This window comes from Macaca fascicularis, chromosome 15 (genome assembly GCF_037993035.2).
Source record: "Macaca fascicularis isolate 582-1 chromosome 15, T2T-MFA8v1.1".
In the NCBI taxonomy this organism is placed as follows: domain Eukaryota; kingdom Metazoa; phylum Chordata; class Mammalia; order Primates; family Cercopithecidae; genus Macaca; species Macaca fascicularis.
The window spans coordinates 79,317,835-79,333,280 of record NC_088389.1 but is presented as its reverse complement, the minus strand read 5'-3'; the positions used below and the strand labels follow the sequence as shown (position 1 = coordinate 79,333,280).

The 15,446-nt window shown below is 42.0% G+C and overlaps 1 protein-coding gene across 3 annotated transcripts in view; it reads right to left on the bottom strand.

Annotated features, from left to right (window-relative positions):
* SLC24A2 (solute carrier family 24 member 2) overlaps positions 1–15,446 on the bottom strand; it is a 271,203-nt gene that overhangs the window by 28,608 nt on the left and 227,149 nt on the right. For all 3 annotated transcript variants that reach the window (XM_074017385.1, XM_015437107.4, XM_015437108.4), the window contains one exon: positions 270–410. In XM_074017385.1, the coding sequence (XP_073873486.1) occupies positions 270–410 (141 nt within the window). The remainder of the gene's footprint in view (positions 1–269; positions 411–15,446) is intronic.

Below are 15,446 nucleotides of genomic sequence, written 5' to 3'. Positions count from 1 at the left end.
TTGGGGTAGTTTGTTATGCAGATTTGATAACTTGAACAATCAGTATGATTGTGTGTCTGCTGAGAGAAATTTGTGTCTTCTTATATGTCACTTTCTCTTTCCTTAAATTTTTTTTGTTACATAATAGTTGTACCTATTTTTGCGGTACATGTGAAATTTTGATACAAGTGTATTTCCTTTTTCCTTTTAACGCAAACTGAAGCAGGCTATGCACCCTGTTATGTACCATACGTTTTACAAGGAAACTATTTTAAAAATGCTTTACTTACAGGTTTGCGAACATCAGGTAAGGTAATCCAGAGAGGAAACACTATGGGGAAAACGATCAGAAATGTGACTTGCTTGCGGGTTTCAGAAGGCCAGGCAAGGCTAAGAGGCTGGTCCTCCTCATCATCAGCTGTCTCTGTGGTCTGTGGCAGAAAAAGAGGTAAAATTAAACAAACAAAAATGTTAAATGTACACAGGCACAACAGCAGGAGCACAGAACAAGGGGAAAGCTCCATGTCTTATCAGGAGTTTTCTGGACTCATTCCAGTAGCTTCATATGTGTGTTTTTGAGGTTTGTAAGAAAACCTCATTTGTCACAGTCTGAGTCCTAGGAACAAATAATACATTGCCCAGCCATGAGCATGTAAGAATTTTCTTTTCTCTCTTGAATGCTCTTCAGCTTCTCATGTTCATCAACTGATTGTTCAACTGGAGTGGGCTTACAAGTACAATTCACGAGCTTCTTATAAGAAACTATCTGTGGAGGAAAAGACTTGATGACCACCATCTCCCCCATCTTTCCATTTCCTTGAAGACAGAGCCACAAGCTTCAGGCTCCTGGGGAAGGAGAACACTGATAAAAATTAAAATTTCTTTGTTTCTCTTTTGTGTTTTGAACACTGATTTTCATCAGGCCAATGAAAGTAACCACAGAAACAATTCAGTAATACTACTAAGAGAGATTAACTTCCCACTGGCCTTGGAATAACTAAGTGCGTAGATTTTTGTGTAGTTGTGTTTTTTTTCTTTCATTGATACTTTACATATTTATGGGGTACGTGTATTTTTTACATGCATTGAATGTGTAATGATCAAGTCGGGGTATTTGGGGTCTCCATCACCTTGAGTGTTTATCATTTCTACATGTGGTAATATTCCGAGCCCTCTCTTCTAGCTTTGAAACATACAGCGTGTTGTTGCTAGCTATGGTCACCCTAGTCTCCTAAGGAACATTAGAACTGATTTCTTCTATCTAACTGTAAGTTTGTACCCATTGACTGACCTCTCTTCATTTCTCCCTCTCACCCTCACACCCTTCTCAGGTTGTCAGTTAGTCACCTGCTTAACCACAGTTAAGTTCTAAGCCATTGTACTTGCAGCCAAAGACAACTTATGCAAACATATGCCTCAGTCCTCAGAACAGAAGGTAGAAGTCGAGCAAGACATTAAACCTGCACAGGGTGTTGGAGCCAGGGAACAAACTTCAGAGTCTCTGACTTGGCAGCCAGTGGCCAGCGTTTTATTTGTCAGCCACTGAAGTCAGTAGCTTCTGAAGTCAGGGCTGGAAGAGATGGAGGATCTGGGCCCAGCAGGGGGTGACTATTAGACTGTCAGCTGAGCCCTCAACACTTCCAAAACAGCACTGTAGACATCATCAATCACTCCCTTCCCTGCTTGTTTAAAAATGAAAGTGCAGCAGTGGACCACGCATCAGATCTAAAAATATCAACAGGAACTTTTCCACTGATGCTTCCTTTTGAGACCATATAAATAACTTTAGAAAGCTCCCACCCCTGGGGCTTTTGCTTCCAGCACCACACACTTTTCAAACAGTAACAGAGCACCCCTCCAGCACCTGTGTCCCTACAGAGGTGGCAGGAGGGGCAGGCTCAGGTCTGCTGGCCTCGAGCAATGCTACGTCTTGTTTATTGACCTGGGAAACCTGAGGTACTGCCGAAAGTATGTGTAGTGGTTTATACAATCTCTTCAACTCTCTCTAGGGGTTACAATTTGAAATAATAATTTAAAAAAGGGATGCCAGGCCATGTTGAAAAAGGTTGGTAACAACAGGTTCTTCTGCTTTGGGTATATGTCCTTGGCAGTGGGTAAAAGAATTTGTAAACAGCAAACATGATGGAATTTAAAGGGATTAGGTATAATAATAAGGCAGAATCAGGAAGTTGGCACAGTTTAGTTTGGTGCCCTGGATCCTTATTAAATACACACCTCACACTCCCTGTTTCTTTGCTATGCAATTCACATATTATTCCATCCATTGCTTTCTTCCATCCTGAAATGGAAGAAATCTTTGATGGAAGCTTGGTGTGCTGGCTCTGGTCCCTCTTCTATGCCACCTCTGTCTCTTCCTTGTGGATATAGCAGGTGTACAGAATATCATTCCCTATTGGGCTCACCAGCCTCCCAAGGTGTCAGCTAGCTACGTGAATAATCTTTGTGTCATGGGGCCAATGTGGATTAAGGAGACAGGTATGTTTTCCTGTCTGTTCCCTCCCAGGTACGATCCTTCTTGTTTAACCCAAATGAATGAGTTTCCCCTTACCTCCTGGAAGTTGTCCCAGAAATAGGCATGGGAGCCTTGGGGCATTGCATCATTCTTAATAAATACCCGATCTCACATGAGAGATGATTTTTTTTTTTTTTCGAGCAGAGGGGTCAGTCAGCTTCCCTGAAGACCCATCAAGCTGATGAGTTCATTAAGGCTCCTCCCCGTTCTGGGATTGATGCCTCCCCTGAGCTCTGTTCATCACTACCATCCACAATCTAGCAACTTCTCTCTCAACTTCAAGCTAACCATTTTCTGATAAAACACAAAAGCAACTCTTTATGACTCATATCATTTTAATGACACCAACAGATGGTGACATTTCATCAATAACCCTTCTGCTTATAACCTACGGATTAGCTCCTTTCTCCATCTGCCAAAGTCACCAGGCAGGCATTGCCACTAGCAAATAGCAGAAAATAATAGTCTGTTTGGATGTATAAGCTCTAAACACACTACTGTCCAATGCAAACAATTAGCTATATTGTACAGCTTCCAAAGCTGCATTGGAGGTAGCTGTTGCTAGGGCAGAAATGGATTAGGAGAAGAGACTATGTCTCAGGCTGTGCCAACAGGGCCCTCCATGGAAACTTCACAGCCTCCTGGGGGCCAAGTTCTGCTACAGGGAAGTACGGGAGCCTAGAATCCTGGGGTGGATTTGAGAGGTACCCCAGGAACAAGGCTGTTGGCATACATTAGGTGAAATTGTCTTTGCCAAGTAAAGTCTCACTCTGACTCAATGGGAGGCAGCTTGCAAGCTGGTTAGGGAAGTGGAAGAAAAAAATACTGTTCCAAGTTTGAGGCTCATTTTGTCTTTGTTCAAACTGGATGCTCCAGGGGAGAGGCAACTGAGGTTAGGGCAGCGATCTTCCAACTTTTCCTAGAGTTGTGATATGCTGGCTTTGACCTTGTGACAACTCACCCTTACCTCCTAAAACTTCTGCAGAGTGTCCATAGAAAACAAAACAAAGCAAAATGGTCCAGAAAGGATTCAAATGGCTTTTGATATAAGGGCTTAAAATAGTTTGATATCTGCTGGGGTCTCTGTAGAAGCCCTAGAATTGTGTAAAGCTTTAGGGCCTTGTAATCTTTGATATGAAAAATCTGACACAAAAACATATGACTTTAAGTTCCCACATGGTGGGTGGTGGTGTGTTGGTTGTCAGAACTTAAAAGAGCCAGTGCAGCATGCTGGGCGGAGTAGGTGGTAGAGAATCAGGAATCCTGAGTTCCAGTGTCTGCTCAGGCTGTGATTCCATGAGCAGTCACCACCAACACCTGCAAGCAGTCACTGAGCACCTACAGGTGCAAAGCACTGCATTTAATTCTGGGACTCGTGCTTTCGAGGAGTCTTGGATTTAAAAGGTGAGACAGAACAGAAGATTCCAAAGAATTACTGCAGTATTTATCCAGTTACAGGGATGCTGGCAGGTTACGTGGCAAGAGACTACTGCTTGTCTTCCTATATCTATTCTGCCTATTGTGGACTGAATTGTGTTCCTCCCAATCATGCCCCTTCCTTCCTCCCCAACCAAATTCATATGTTGAAGCTGCAACCCCCACCTCTCCCCATCAGTACCTCAGAATGTGACTTATTTGGAGATAGGATCTTCAAAGAGGTAATTAAGTTAAAACAGGGCCACTAGGGTGGGTCCTAATCGAATCTGCCTGGTGTCCTTACAGGAGAAGATCAGGACACCTGGAGAGACACCAGGGGTTCCTGTGCACAGAGGAAAGGCCACATGAAGATGGGGGCACAGCAGGAAGGTGGTGCCAGCAAGCAAAGGAGAGAGGCCTCCGAGGAAACCAACCCTGCCAACGCCTGGAGCCTGGACTTCTAGCCTCCAGAACTGTGGTAAAGTAACTTTCAATAAAAAGTGTTACAAATAAAAAGCGATACAGTGTAACAACTATTTACATAGCATTTACATTGCATTAGTAATTCTAAGCAATCTAGAGATGATTTAAAGGATATGGGAGGATATATATTTGTTACATGCAAATTCTACCCCATTTTATATCAGGGGCTTGAGCATCCATGGAATTTGGTATCCTTGGGGATCTTGGAACCAATCCCCCATGGATACCATGGGACGACAGTACTGCCTTTTGGCTTTAACAAATAGAAAGCTTGCTTTTAGCTAGGCCTGGAATAATTTCAGCCTTCTTGGCCAGGTGTGGCAATGTGATTAAGTTCTGGCCAAAGGATGTATTCGAGTGTCTGCCACACAACTTCCTAGATCTGTCTTTAAAGCGTGGGGGTGTATCCTTCCGTCCTCCTTCCTGATGGCTGGAGGGGACATTTTGCCCACAGCAGAAGAAAATCTTGGGCCATGGGGTAGAGGAACAATATGTGAGGCTCTGAGTTTCTGACACCCATCAAGGGCCATTCGAGCCCTGGACTGCCTATATTGACTTGAGAGACAATCTGAAACTTACGATTGATTGCAATGCTTCTGGGACAAAGGCACCCACATGCTGTGACTTCGTTTACTGAGCAGCCTGGGATCGCTCTATGAATTACACAGGAAGCAGGAATCTGGTCTCTCTATAAGATATCTTATTAATGCAGGTCAGGGGACCACATGTAAACACTAGACTAGGTGTCAAAATGCGGGACTTCACATGGGTTTTCTCGCTGTTTATAGGAAAGTCTGCCCAAGTCATGCACCCAACAATGACAGTGCTGGATCTGTGCTCACCGTGTTCCAGTCTTACTACTGTCCTTTCTCATCCTGAGCTGTATTTTCTCAAAACCATTCATTTTATCCTTTTTCATTAGACGTATTTTTGTAAGTAGCCTCGAATCTTGTGAAAAAAGCTGAGGCAGGACTAAAGAAATGTAACATTCTTCAGTGGTGTAATAGAAATTTTAGTGTAACTGTATCAGGTTGAAAAGACTTGAGAGCCGGGCTCGGTGGCTCAGGTCTGTAATCCCAGCACTTTGGGAGGCCAAGGCAGGTGGATCACTTGAGGTCAGGAGTTCGAGACCAGCCTGGTCAACATGGTGAAACCCCATCTCTACTAAAAATACAGAAATTAGCTGGGTGTGATGACAAGTGCCTGCAATCTCAGCTACTTAGGAGGCTTGAGGCAGGAGAATCACTTGAACCCAGGAGGCACAGGTTGCAGTGAACTGAGATCTCGCTGCTGTACTGTAGCCTGACAACAGAGGCTCTGTCTCAAAGAAAAAAAAAAAGACTTGATAAAGAGAATATAAATGTTATTCTAAGTGACAACTGGTAACAAATGGATAACCACCTTCTAGGACTCATTTATCAATACTGGAGGTTGAAATCTGGAGGTTCGGCCATCAGAACTCTTACGGAGCACAGAAGAGAAGAGTTTCAGAGGTCAGTTAGCATCTACTGGAAGGGGTAAAATCAGCTTGCCTTTTTTTTTTATCTGGTAAATGGGAGAGGTACAGCAGTAGCCGGTCCAGATTCTCATAGCATCATGAGAATCCATTCAGCTTCTTTGCATGTGCATCTTACACTTTTTCCACGTGAATTTGGTATAGATGTTTGCCCCCAAATAAACATCAGGTCTTCGGTGGAGGGGCCTGAGCTGGATTCACTAGTTCAGAGGTTGCCTCAGAAGCCAGAAAAATATTTCTTGGAGGCAACGCAGTTTCTTATTTGTTTTTGTCTGTGAAGGGCACTGAGCAAGATTCCAGAGTGAAGGAGAACCTGCTTTAACACAATCTCTCCTGTCAGAGAATTAAAGTGAAAATCCAGGAGGCATCTGAAAATAGGCCTAATTCAAGTTCAGTTTTATTGACTGGTAATAACATCTCAACACCAGTTCACAAGGAGCAATCTCAGAGGATCACCCAGATTTGCCTAAATCCCAGTTGAGGCTTGATTCAGGCTGGGAGGGAAGTTCTTACATCTCTCTCCCGGCTCACTTCAACACTTAGGAGTGCCACCTCTTATCATTGGGAAGCCCTTTCAGTGTGGCATGATGCTGGGTCAAAATAGAATGTCAGCACTTACGTATTTATGTAAAAACATAATTCATTGACTTTAAAAACATTAGTGCATCTCACTGCTTCTAGGCCCTGCCAGACCTTAAACACTATCTTATTGCAAGGCAGAGCTTAATTGTCTCCTGGGATGTTTTAATGTGGGTTACCTTCCTGTACAAGAACTTGTTACTCAGTTAATCATATGGACAATAATAGATCACAACAGACAAGCTGCAATCATAGATGTCTGCAGTCCTTTAGAGCAGGAGCTTTAGGCCCCAAGAGAAGGAGCTCCAGAATTTCAGAATTGGAAAAGTCTTGTCCTTGAGACCAGCCCCTTCCATTTGATGGGTAGGGAACCTGAGATGGAGTGACCTGTTGAAGAAAAGTGGCAGTGCCAGGCCAACCCTCAGTAACCCCTAACTCCCAGCTTAAGGATCTTCCCCTATTCCACACTCCCTCCTTTCCTCAGTCCTAAAAATAGATACAAATGGTTTTTACATCCAGTTATACCAGGCTTCTCAGCTTTGTTTTGTAATAAATTTAATCTATTAAAATAAAAGCTAGGTATAGCAAACATGAAGTGTAACAGTTCAGTCAGGGTGGTGGAAAAAATTGTAAGAGGAAATTATAGGAAAGAGAAGCAAACCTTCTTGGAAGGCCCAGGGATCGGGGGCGGTTTACAAAGCTTTGGGGGAGAATGAGCTGAAAGCAGTGGCTCTTATCCTGGGGCAGAGGGCGAGAAGTAGGTACAATAATACAAGGGAGTTTATCTGAATAATTTGTTTACTCATGTCTCCAGAAACCTTGCCTTTAATCATCTGTGTGTAATTACCCTCTAGTGGTGTTGACTCAAAACCTTTGTCATTAAATCTGCGCTGAAAAAATGCTGGCTGGGCCAGATAGTCAAGGCGTGTGGCTGCCACAGCTCTGTGAGTGGCCTGGCCCCCTAGCTGCTCTTTCACTGAATATCGGTGTCTGAGTATGTTATTCATCTGTTGTGCAGCCTGGGTCTGTGGGTCAGACCCCGGCAATGAAGCATTTAATTGACTTTTTTTTTTTTCCTATTTTCTTGAGCCTAAATCTAATTTCTAATGGTCTGAATGGCTCACATTTCTTTCTTTTTATTTTTTTATTTTTATTTTTATTTTTATTTTTATTTTTTTGAGACAGGGTCTCACTCTGTCACCTACACTAGAGTGCTAGATTGCAGTGGCATGATCTCAGTTCACTGCAGCCTCCATCTCCCTGGGTTCAAGCAGTCTTCCCACTTTAGCCTCCCAAGTAGCTGAGACTACAGGTATGTACCACCATGGCTAATTTTTGTTTATTTTTTGTAGAGACAAGATCTCACTTAGTTGCCCAGGCTGACTCAAGTGATCCCCCTGCCTTGGCCTCCCAAAGTGCTGGGATTATGGGTGTGATATTTCTTTAAAAAGCTGATAAACATCTGAATATTGTATTCCTTTCCTTTTCTCAGAGTCACGTAACATCCACAGCAGCATTGAAAGTGAAATGAAGGGCAGACCTGGGGGTGTGTGGAGAGTAGGGGCCACTGAGATGCCCTCTTCTCTCCTTTAGCTCACTGAGTAACATCTCCAAGTTCCTAGGTGCAAATTTAAAAATGAAGTGCAGGTGCTAAGTCATCAGTGAATATCAGGACTTCAAATATAAGTTAGGAAGAAAGACTTGTTCTTTAGCATCTCTACCCAAGAAAAAAGTAGAGATTTAGCTCAGTTTGAGGTAGAAGGAGGTGGCAACCAAGTGCGCTATGGCCAAAATGAGGGCTTGTGATTTTATGTGCACTTCATTGCTGATGTCACCCCTGATTCCCATTAACTGTGGATAATCTGGCTCTGGCTACTTCTAAAATGGATATCTGGGGGACATTGTAGAAGATGGATTAAGCCCTTTATAACAATAAACTTTCCTGGGGCTAACTTTAGCAAGAACTGAAAGAGGAAATAGGTTATTTTCAGACTCCAACATTCAGTGTTCAAAGGCCAACAGAGCCCCATGAGAAGAATATGCACAACAAAAACAGCATCATCTTTAAACAAGGAACTATCTGCTTCTCCTCCTACCTCCCTCCTCTTTCATTATTGAAGCATTAAAAATACTCTCTCTGACAAAGGTGGCATGTTTTATTTTTCCAATTAGATTTCCTTGGAAACTGGTAAAAAAGTGTGTGCCTATAGTGAGTGTGTGGGAGGCTCCTAGGAGAAGACATCTTGAGAGTGTCTTACCTAATTGCAGGGATGGTTGGAGAGGGGATCGAGAGACAAAGACACACTTTTCATATGGTTTTCTACTAAATAGGAAGTCAAGCCCAAGGCTGTCTTAAATGTAAAAGAATGGAATTTGTAACATCGTTGTTATAAAATTAACTAGGATAATCCAGGAAGAGCACTTAGAATAGTGTTTGGCGCATAGTGAACACTCAAACAAATGTCAGTTATTTAAAGTAAATATTTAGGAAAACAATTTCTTCAAAGACATGTAGGAGAAAAAAAGCTTGACTAGGTGAATTATAACATTTCCAGCAATATGATTCTATAATTCAATTATTTGATTTGAAGGTGGAAAATGCAAAAATTTTGTACCTCCATCTGTCCACTTATCCAATATTTATCAAGCATTCATTGACTTTAGTGATATCAATAATTTCTTTTTTTTCTTTTTTATTTTAAATTATACTTTAAGTTCTAGGGTACGTGTGCACAATGTGCAGGTTTGTTACCTATGTATACGTGTGCCATGTTGGTGTGCTGCACCCATTAACTCGTCATTTACATTAGGTATATCTTGTAATGCTATCGTTCCCCCCTCCCCCCTCCCAACAATAGGACCTGGTGTGTGATGTTTCCCTTCCCATGTCCAAGTGATCTCATTGTTCAATTCCCACCTATGAGTGAGAACATGCAGTGTTTGGTTTTCTGTTCTTGTGATAGTTTACTGAGAATGATGGTTTCCAGCTGCCTGCCTCCATGTCCCTACAAAGGACACAAACTCATCCTTTTTTATGGCTGCATAGTATTCCATGGTGTATATGTGCCACATTTTCTTAATCCAGTCTATCACTGATGGACATTTGGGTTGATTCCAAGTCTTTGCTATTGTGAATAGTGCCACAATAAACATACATGTGCATGTGTCTTTATAGCAGCATGACTTATAATCCTTTGGGTATATACCCAGTAATGGGATGGCTGGGTCATATGGTACATCTAGTTCTAGATCCTTGAGGAATCGCCACACTGTTTTCCACAATGGTTGAACTAGTTTACAGTACCACCAACAGTGTAAAAGTGTTCCTATTTCTCCACATCCTCTCCAGCACCTGTTGTTTCCTGATTTTTTAATGATTGCCATTCTAACTGGTGTGAGATGGTATCTCGTTGCGGTTTTGATTTGCAATTCTCTGATGGCCAGTGATGATGAGCATTTTTTCATGTGTCTGTTGGCTGTATGAATGTCTTCTTTTGAGAAGTGTCTGTTCATATCCTTCACCCACTTTTTGATGGAGTTGTTTGCTTTTTTCTTGTAAATTTGATTGAGTTCTTTATAGGTTCTGGATATTAGCCCTCTGTCAGATGAGTAGATTGCAAAAATGTTCTCCCATTCTGTAGGTTGCCTACAGAATGTATGTTCACTCTGATGGTAGTTTCTTTTGCTGTGCAGAAGCTCTTTAGTTTAATGAGATCCCATTTGTCAATTTGGGCTTTTGCTGCCGTTGCTTTTGGTGTTTTAGACATGAAGTCCTTGCCCATGCCTGTGTTTTGAATGGTATTACCTAGGTTTTCTTCTAGGATTTTTATGGTTTTTGGTCTAACCTTTAAGTCTCTAATCCATCTTGAATTAATTTTTGTATAAGGAGTAAGGAAAGGACCCAGTTTCAGCTTTCTACTTATGGCTAGCCAATTTTCCCAGCACCATTTATTAAATAGGGAATCCTTTCCCCATTTCTGTTTTTGTCAGGTTTGTCAAAGATCAGATGGCTGTAGATGTGTGGTATTATTTCTGAGGGTTCTGTTCTGTTCCATTGGTCTATATCTCTGTTTTGGTACCAGTACCATGCTGTTTTGGTTACTGTAGCCTTGTAGTATAGTTTGAAGTCAGGTAGCGTGATGCCTCCAGCTTCGTTCTTTTGGCTTAGGATTGTCTTGGCAATGCAGGGTCTTTTGTGGTTCCATATGAACTTTAAAGCAGTTTTTTCCAATTCTGTGAAGAAAGTCGTTGGTAGCTTAATGGGGATGGCATTGAATCTATAAATTACCTTTGGCAGTATGGCCATTTTCACAATATTGATTCTTCCTATCCCTGAGCATGGTATGTTCTTCCATTTGTTTGTGTCCTCTTTTATTTCACTGAGCAGTGGTTTGTAGTTCTCCTTGAAGAGATAGGTCCTTTACATCCCTTGTAAGTTGGATTCCTAGGTATTTTATTCTCTTTGAAGCTATTGTGAATGGGAGTTCACTCATGATTTGGCTGTTTGTCTGTTACTGGTGTATAAGAATGCTTGTGATGTTTGCACATTGATTTTGTATCCTGAGACTTTGCTGAAGTTGCTTATCAGCTTAAGGAGATTTTGGGCTGAGACAATGGGGTTTTCTAAATATACAATCATGTCATCTGCAAACAGGGACAATTTGACTTCCTCTTTTCCTAATTGAATACCCTTTATTTCTTTCTCTTGCCTGATTGCCCTAGCCAGAACTTCAGACACTATGTTGAATAGGAGTGGTGAGAGGGGTCATCCCTGTCTTGTGCCAGTTTTCAAAGGGAATGCTTCCAGTTTTTGCCCATTCAGTATGATATTGGCTGTAGGTTTGTCATAAATAGCTCTTATTATTTTGAAATAAGTTCCATCAATACCGAATTTATTGAGAGTTTTTAGTATGAAGGGCTGTTGAATTTTGTCAAAGGCCTTTTCTGCATCTATTATCATGTGTTTTTTGTCTTTGGTTCTGTTTATATGCTGGATTACATTTATTGATTTGCTTATGTTGAACCAGCCTTGCATCCCAGGGATGAAGCCCACTTGATCATGGTGGATAAGCTTTTTGATGTGCTGCTGGATTTGGTTTGCCAGTACTTTATTGAGGATTTTTGCATCAATGTTCATCAGGGATATTGGTCTAAAATTCTCTTTTTTTGTTGTATCTCTGTCAGGCTTTGGTATCAGGATGATGTTGGCCTCATAAAATGAGTTAGGGAGGATTCTCTCTTTTTCTATTGATTGGAATAGTTTCAGAAGGAATGGTACCAGCTCCTCCTTGTACCTCTGGTAGAATTATGCTGTGGATCCGTTTGGTGCTGGACTTTTTTTGGTTGGTAGGCTATCAATTATTGCTTCAATTTCAGAGCCTGCTATTGGTCTATTCAGGGATTCAACTTCTTCCTGGTTTAGTCTTGGGAGAGTGTAAGTGTCCAGGAAATTATCCATTTCTTCTAGGTTTTCTAGTTCATTTGCATAGAGGTGTTTATAGTATTCTCTGATGATAGTTTGTATTTCTCTGGGGTCGGTGGTGGTATCCCCTTTATCATTTTTTATTGCATCTATTTGATTCTTCTCTCTTTTCTTCTTTATTAGTCTTGCTAGTGGTCTATCAATTTTGTTGATCTTTTCAAAAAACCAGCTCCTGGATTCATTGATTTATTGGAGGGTTTTTTCTGTCTCTATGTTCTTCAGTTCTGCTCTGATCTTAGTTATTTCTTGCCTTCTGCTAGCTTTTGAATGTGTTTGCTCTTGCTCCTCTAGTTCTTTTAATTGTCATGTTAGGGTGTGAATTTTAGATCTTTCCTGCTTTCTCTTCTGGGCATTTAGGGCTATAAATTTCCCTCTCCACACTGCTTTAAATGTGTCCCAGAGATTCTGGTATGTTGTATCTGTGTTCTCATTGGTTTCAAAGAACATCTTTATTTCTGCCTTCATTTCGTTATGTACCCAGTAGTCATTCAGGAGCAGGTTGTTCAGTTTCCATGTAGTTGAGCAGTTTTGATTGAGTTTCTTAGTCCTGAGTTCTAGTTTAATTGCACTGTGGTCTGAGAGACAGTTATAATTTCTGTTCTTGTACATTTGCTGAGGAGTGCTTTACTTCCAACTATGTGGTCAATTTTGGAATAAGTGTGATGTGGTGCTGAGAAGAATGTATATTCTGTTGATTTGGGGTGGAGAGTTCTGTAGATGTCTATTAGGTCCGCTTGGTGCAGAGTTGAGTTCAATTCCTGGATATCCTTGTTAACTTTCTGTCTCCTTGACCTGTCTGATGTTGACAGTGGGGTGTTAAAATCTCCCATTATTATTGAATGGGAGTCTAAGTCTCTTTGTAAGTCTCTAAGCACTTGCTTTATGAATCTGGGTGCTCCTGTATTGGATGCATATATATTTAGGGTAGTTAGCTCTTCCTGATGAATTTACCATTTACCATTATGTAATGGCCTTCTTTGTCTCTTTTGATCTTTGATGGTTTCAAGTCTGTTTTATCAGAGACTAGGATTACAACCCCTGCTTTTTTTTGTTTTCCATTTGCTTGGTAGATCTTCTTCCATCCCTTTATTTTGAGCCTATGTGTGTCTCTGCATGTGAGATGGGTTTCCTGGATACAGCAAACTGATGGGTCTTGACTCTTTATCCAATTTGCCAGTCTGTGTCTTTTAATTGGAGCATTTAGTCCATTTACACTTAAGGTTAATATTGTTATGTGTGAACTTGATCCTGTCATTGTGATATTAGCTGGTTATTTTGCTCGTTAGTTGATGTAGTTTCTTCCTAGCCTCGATGGTCTTTACATTTTGGCATGTTTTTGCAATGGCTGGTACCTGTTGTTCCTTTCCATATTTAGTGCCTCCTTCAGGGTCTCTTGAAGGGCAGGCCTGGTGGTGACAAAATCTCTAAGCATTTGCTTGTCTGTAAAGGATTTTATTTCTCCTTCACTTATGAAACTTAGTCTGGCTGGATATGAAATTCTGGGTTGAAAATTCTTTTCTTTAAGAATGTTGAATATTGGCCCCCACTCTCTTCTGGCTTGGAGAGTTTCTGCCGAGAGATCTGCTGTTAGTCTGATGGGCTTCCCTTTGTGGGTAACCCGACCTTTCTCTCTGGCTGCCCTTTACATTTTTTCCTTCATTTCAACTTTGGTGAATCTGACAATTATGCGTCCTGGAGTTGCTCTTCTCAAGAAGTATCTTTGTGGCATTGTTTGCATTTTCTGAATTTGAATGTTGGCCTGCCTTACTAGGTTGGGGAAGTTCTCCTGGATGATATCCTGCAGAGTATTTTCCAACTTGGTTCCATTTTCCCTGTCACTTTCAGGCACACCAGACGTAGATTTGGTCTTTTCACATAATTCCATATTTCTTGGAGGCTTTATTCATTTCTTTTTCCTCTTTTTTCTCTAGACTTCTCTTCTTGCTTCATTTCATTCATTTAATCTTCAGTCATTGATACTCTTTCTTCCAGATGATGGAGTCGGTTACTGAAGCTTGTGCATTTGTCACATAGTTCTCGTGTTATGGTTTTCATCTCTATCAGTTCGTTTATGGCCTTCTCTGTATTGATTATTCTAATTAGCCATTTGTCACATCTTTTTTCAAGGTTTTTAGTTTCTTTGCGCTAGTTATATAGTTCCTCCTTTAGCTCTGAGAAGTTTGATTGACTGAAGCCTTCTCTCAACTCATCAAAGTCATTCTTCATCCAGCTTTGATCCATTGCTGGCGATGAGCTGCGTTCCTTTGGAGGGGGAGATGTGCTCTGATTTTTTGAATTTCCAGCTTTTCTGCACTGCTTTTTCCCCATCTTTGTGGTTTTATCTGCCTTTGGTCTTTGATGATGGTGACGTACTGATGGGGTTTTGGTGTGGGTGTCTTTTCTGTTTGTTAGAAGGAAAACTAACAGTCAGGACCCTCAGCTGCAGGTCTGTTGGAATTTGCTTGAGGATCACTCCAGACCCTGTTTGCCTGGGAATCAGCAGTGGAGGCTTCAGAAGATAGAATATTGCTGAAGAGAGAGTGATTGCTGTCTCATTCTTGCTCTGGAAACTTCGTCTCAGAGATGTGCCCAGCTGTGTGAGGTGTGAGGTGTCAGTCTGCACCTAGTAGGGGATGTGTCCCAGTTAGGCTACTCAGGGGTCAGCGACCTACTTGAGCAGGCAGTCTGTCTCTTCTCAGATCTCAACCTCCATGCTGGGAGATCCACTGCACTCTTCAAAGCTGTCAGGGGCATTTACCTCTGCTGAGGTTTCTGTTGCTTTTTGTTTAGCTATGCCCTGTCTCCAGAGGAGGAGTCTACAGAGGCAGGCTGGCCTCCTTGAGCTGTGGTGGGCTCCACCCAATTCGAGCTTCCCAGTGGCTTTGTTTACCTACTTAAGCTTCAGTAATGGCGGGTGCCCCTCCCCCAGCCTCGCTGCTGCCTTGCAGTTAGATCTCAGACTGCTGTGCTAGCAATGAGGGAGGCTCTGTGGGCATGGGACCCTCCAAGCCAGGTGTGGGGTATAATCTCCTGGTGTGCCATTTGCTAAGACCCTTGGTAAAGCGCAGTATTAGGGTGGGAGTTACCCGATTTTCCAGGTGTTGTGTGTCTCAATTTCCTTTGGCTAGGAAAAGGAATTTCCTTCCCCGTTGTGCTTCCCAGGTGAGGCGATGCCTTGCCCTGCTTCAGCTCTTGCTGGTCAGGCTGCACCAGCTGACCAGCACTGATTGTCCAGCACTCCCCAGTGAGATGAACCTGGTATGTCAGTTGAAAATGCAGAAATCACCCGTTTTCTGTGTCGCTCGCACTGGGAGCTGGAGGCTGGAGCTGTTCCTATTTGGCCATCTTGGGCATGTCCCCTGATATCAATAATTTCTTATTCTTTCAGGCAATATGAATAAATAGAAAGCCTTTGTAAATAAGATGAAAGAGAAAAATTCAGAGCCCTAAGGAGAAAA